At 35.2% G+C, this 5,156-nt stretch overlaps 1 protein-coding gene across 2 annotated transcripts; it reads right to left on the reverse strand.

Moving 5' to 3' along the window:
• Positions 1 to 607: 607 nt before the first annotated feature.
• On the reverse strand, positions 608 to 4,576 carry LOC122606218. 2 transcript variants are annotated; one of them, XM_043779189.1, is made up of 5 exons: positions 4,288 to 4,576; positions 3,025 to 3,396; positions 2,742 to 2,833; positions 2,190 to 2,663; positions 608 to 1,772 (listed from the first exon to the last, which is right to left on the reverse strand). In XM_043779189.1, the coding sequence occupies exons 2-5, from the start codon at positions 3,388 to 3,390 to the stop codon at positions 827 to 829; spliced, it is 1,878 nt and encodes a 625-aa protein (XP_043635124.1). In that variant the 5' UTR covers positions 3,391 to 3,396; positions 4,288 to 4,576; the 3' UTR covers positions 608 to 826. The 2 variants fall into 2 exon arrangements, with proteins under 2 accessions (XP_043635124.1, XP_043635117.1); XM_043779182.1 differs by having other exon boundaries at positions 3,025 to 3,411.
• Positions 4,577 to 5,156: the final 580 nt, after the last annotated feature.

Raw genomic sequence — 5,156 nt, forward strand, 5'->3', positions numbered from 1 at the left:
CTTTCCCTCTTTTCCTTCCCCCAACAGACAAGGTGGTAACCTCTTTTTTTTTCCACAAGTGCAGTACACCTCACTCCCTCTTTCCTACGTCCTCTCTAGTAATATCCAAGATCATGCACACTACTATTTGATTGTAGGAAATGATTTATTGCAACACACTATTTGAGTGATTCAACAACCCCCTTACATTCACATTTGGTCTGCAATTTCTTATTACACATATCATGTTCTTGTATTATAGTACCACAGAAAATGAAAAGCATGGTTCCATTGATTAACATAAACCATATAAAATTTATCAAAACTGATTGTTATCCAAATGACCAAATGGTAGTATAAACTAAAGCATACAGTTATTGAACGCAAAGTACGGATTTTCATTATGTATATTTGCAAGATTATTGGTATGTTTGGCAAAAGGGCTTTTAGAACCTGCCCCAAGCTTTTAAAATAAGCTCCTTCAAAGAATATAGCCTTGTTTGGATATGTAGTTAATCCAAATTTGACTTCTTATCCAACAAGCAGAATATACACTGACTGTGAATTTTAATGAGCAATAAATGAATAGGACTTTCAAATTTCATTCACTATAGAAGACCTTTAAAGATGAAAACTAAAATATGATTAAAAATTTCATCACAACTTCATATATTCACCATTGAAGAACTACAACCAAGCAGTCAGACATTTACAAAAGAATTCAAGACTGCAACACCTAATTAAAATCTACCATAACCAAGCAAACCCAGATACCAGTTTTCGTTTCAACACAACTACTTTAATCCATACCAGCAGTCATTTTAGGATCAACTTCGAAGTTCAAGATTTACCTGGAAGTAGTAGTATTAGTAGTGGTAGTAGTAACACCTTCTCTAAAAATAATATTTGCCATGTTAGGAGGAAGCCATTTGGCATTTTGCGGAGCTTCTGGAGCTTCAGAAATCTTCGTAGTGGAGCGTCCGATTTTCTTCCGCACACAAACCCCAAATTTGATCGCAGTGAGCAATCCTAAAGAAACCAATAACGGTCTCACAGCCCAGTGAAAATCCTCAAGATGTTGATACTTTTTCATTAAGTTAGGACTTGTACTAAATGAGACCAATTCAACTTCGGCTGGATCAGCCAAGAAGCAACTGTTTTCATCACCAAATGTTAGTTTACCCGGGAACTTGACAACAAGACAGCCATTTGGTAACACCTGAGATACCCGACCAGTGGCCCACTCGCAACCTTGTTTTCGAAGCCATTGAAATCTTGGGCTAAAGACATTAGACTTTAACCTCACAAACTGCCCGAGGCAATAGGTTTCCGCCATTTGGAGATCGGAATAAACACCTTTCCAAAGAGTTTCGATCCCAATGAAACCAATAGCAACACTTCCATCACGGCTGATGGAATGAAGGATACCAACTGGAGAGTGTTTCTTGTTTTCATTCTTCAAACGAACCCAATCCCCTGCTGCCAACCCAAAGGTGACTCGCTCCAATGTTGATGCATGGACTCTAACCGGATCATGTATGCCATGTACCCGTACCAAAACATAGCCAATTTGATCACTGTCGGTGTCTAAGCCCACAATAGACCCCTCTGGGACAACCATGTTTTCAGGTTTGCAAGAGTTTAATGGCTTCCTTGATCGCACCATATCACCCACTTGAAGATGGTCTTTTGACAAAAACCATTCTGTGTAGCCGTTCCAGTTTGATTTGTCCACAATGGTCCTACTACCAATGTTTGTCCAATTTCCGTCATGGTAAACTGCAGTTTTTGAGCTGCAATGACATATATATGAAATTAGGTGACGAAAACAAGATTATTTGGTAAAAAAACAAAAAGATTATTTGCACATATAGTACTACAATTTTAGCTAAAGAACTTTGTTTCCCCTATAAATAGGCAAGCTACTTTGAGAAACTTCAATTCAGGGTCACCAGCATACCAAAACTCTTGAACTATGGTATCTGACACAGTTACCCGGTCAAAAATGATGACGTGGAGACAGCTTTGACCATATTGACTTCTTTAGTTCTTTTATGACATGTTGTACGGACTAGCTTACATATTTTTATGCTTGAAAATAAAACTTGTCCCAAAAGCAGAAATCTACCTAATGTGTGTTACCTTATTATGCAATTTCAGTGAAGAAGTAATGTTCTTTAGACTTTTAGTCTATGAAAAAAGACAAGTACCTTTCAAATACACGTAAGATATCTACCATTGAAGGACGACTCCTGAAGTCATATTGGAAACAACCAGTAATTACATTTTCAACAGCAGGAGGAAGGCCATCAGGGATATGTGGTTTTTCTTGCTTTCTCACAACTGAGTCATAAATCTCATCAACAGACTTGCCACACCAAGGCTGTTGACCAGTCAACATTTCCACAATGCTACAACCAAAACCCCATGAATCAGTCTCCAATGCTAAGGGGCCTCTAACATCTGGCTGCCATTGTTCAGGGGCCATGTAGTTTGACGTACCAAGTCTTCTAGTCATGTCTGAACTAGGCAATGGTACCCCTAGCAGAATAAAAGGGATACCCAGATCACCTAATATTGCTTTGTTGTCTCCATTTATGAGGATATTAAAAGGTTTTAGATTAAGAATCAACATATCTTTTGAATGCATTTCCATAATTCCCTGAGCCAAATCAATCCCATACCTGCGAACATTATATGGATTATATAGAATAGAATAAAAAGTAGCAAACTTTTTCACTTTACCATTATACCAATATTACCTCAACGCATCACCCAGAGCAAACTTGCCCTCTTTTAGACGAGCCATCCGGTCACCAACTGACCCCTCATAAAACTTCATAATAATACATATCTGAAACATATGAAACCTTTTAACAAAGATAATACACATATGCATGTATTGATGAAACTTACTTATCTAAATAATGAAAATCATTACAAAAAGATGGCATAAATGATTTAGGCAGACAAGATTCCTATGGTACTATGATTGTAACAGTCAAACACTCCCAACTATAGAGAAAGTAGAATTCAGTTATTTACCTTCCCATTAATGACGGAGACACCATGCAACCTGCAAGCACCTTGTAGTCGACGAGACTTGGAAAACAAAACATTCAGTTTATCTAATACAGCCTTAATGTTATCTTCCTTGATATGATGTAACATCTTAACAGCCACTTCATGGTACTCTTCATAATCTTCAGCAACTTGATGACGGGTAGCCAACCATACATCACCAAATGGTCCCCTTCCAATCCTATGCCTAAGTTTAATAGACGCCGGATTTATCCATGGAGTAACGTAATCAGCAGATGCATCAGTATTTGTAAACTGATCATAATCCTTATCAACAATCTCAAAGTCAAAGGACGTTGAATGTCGCTTTGCAACTAATTTTGCAGCCATTAACTCCTTGTGAAAGACAAACTAATCACATATAATCAACAAAAATAAGATACCAATAAGCTTTAGCTTAAAAAAACTTCAATATCCTTCATATGTAACCTTAAAAAATGCACGTGTTTAGCAAGACTAAGTCAAAAGTTGTTTATAAGAACAGCCATTCAACAATAGTTGTATGCTAATCATTTCCGCTATTCTTATATCATATTGCTCAGTAACTTGAGTGGCTACTGCAGATACAAACTTTAGCGAAAATTGCATCACCGGAAACATTTATATGTGTTATCTCAATCTGAGTAACTTTCTTAATATTTCCACAATCGATGAAATATACTTTGCTTTCTTTTAAAAGTTGACTCAATAACTCACACTAGTATCCGGTTTTGCTGATTTGGTATACTGATAAGTGACATGCCAGGTTGGTAGATTAAAAAAAAATGTAGATGGAAGTTAAGTTACCAAAACAGAGAAAACCCGCGGATAATTTGTACCCGAAATGCATGTTTCCTCACATTTAAGAGCTTATGCTATAATAATAATAATAATAATAAGCTATATATATATAGATACATACATAGTATATCCCTAGCTGTGACAAAAATTCACCATAATCCTAATCCTTATTAATATTATTATTGGATAAATTAGAAGGACGACACCATTATTATTGTTATTATAATAAAAGTTACTCGTATATAAGAAGGGTAATTAGTATTAAAATTTAAAACACCAAATGGCTGCTTTACCTAAAAATGTAAACAATTAATATGTTTATTATACAACAAAATTTCAATATTTTCATGATCAGAAATAAAATAACAACAATAATTAGGAATTAAAATTGAAATGATCCGATGATGATAATGATGATTAGAGTAAAATAGGTTGGATGGTAGATACCTGTAGCAGGATTGATTTCGACAAATTGATTGATGGTATTGGTCGATTAGGGGAGAATACAGCAGTCAGATTGACATGAAATTTGAATCGTGAATGAAATTAAATATATATATATATATATATATATATAATAAATAGATAGATAGATATTGAATACTTAAAGTGCGGTTGTGTAGAAGAAAAAGATTAGCACGGAAAGTAAGCAAAGCGATGGTTATCGAGTGTTGCAAGTATCATCATCGCCAAATTTCAAACCCATCCATCCCTCGGATGTCGGAGCTCTATTTAATATACTTTACAACAATAGTCGATGGTTTAAACTTTAAAGACTCATATATATTTTGTTTTTTCCTCTATTTGTTTTTTTTTTATTATTATTATTTTTCCTCAAGTCAAGTATCTTCTTTTTTCTTTAAAACGATGAGATGATGATTTGGCATGCAAACATATATAAGTAATAAATATGGGACATCAGCATGTATTAGCAACATCTAGCGGCACCTCCATTCCTTATCAGTCAACATATAGCGGCATGCAACATCTTTAACCCAAATTGGCATTACTATGATGATGTAAATTTGGCAAGCAACCATTGGGTGTGATCAATTGATCATGCCAATTTTTGACAAATCATACCCGGCCCATTACTCTTATAATTTCGATCTAAATAATTAGGAAAGAATGTTTATGATTAAAGAATATATATTTATCTAAGGAATGTGTAATCAGGATATATATACTTGGTGATAACTTTGTATTCGAAAAAGCGCACCGCCAAAGAAGGTGTCAAATTTTTCACAATAAAAGTCGGGAGGGAATTTAGAGAACCCCCATTCATTATCCTCTCCCTCGACCGAAATCTAAATATT

This window comes from Erigeron canadensis, chromosome 1 (assembly GCF_010389155.1).
Source record: "Erigeron canadensis isolate Cc75 chromosome 1, C_canadensis_v1, whole genome shotgun sequence".
NCBI lineage: Eukaryota > Viridiplantae > Streptophyta > Magnoliopsida > Asterales > Asteraceae > Erigeron > Erigeron canadensis.

Coding starts and splice junctions, on each gene's coding strand:
- LOC122606218 (XM_043779189.1), bottom strand. CDS start 3,390: ATGGCTGCAAAATTAGTTGCAAAGCGACATTCAACGTCCTTTGACTTT. Junction 2,664..2,741: donor GCTCTGGGTGATGCGTTGAG/GTAATATTGGTA, acceptor TAATGTTCGCAG/GTATGGGATTGATTTGGCTC. Junction 1,773..2,189: donor ATCTTACGTGTATTTGAAAG/GTACTTGTCTTT, acceptor ATGTCATTGCAG/CTCAAAAACTGCAGTTTACC.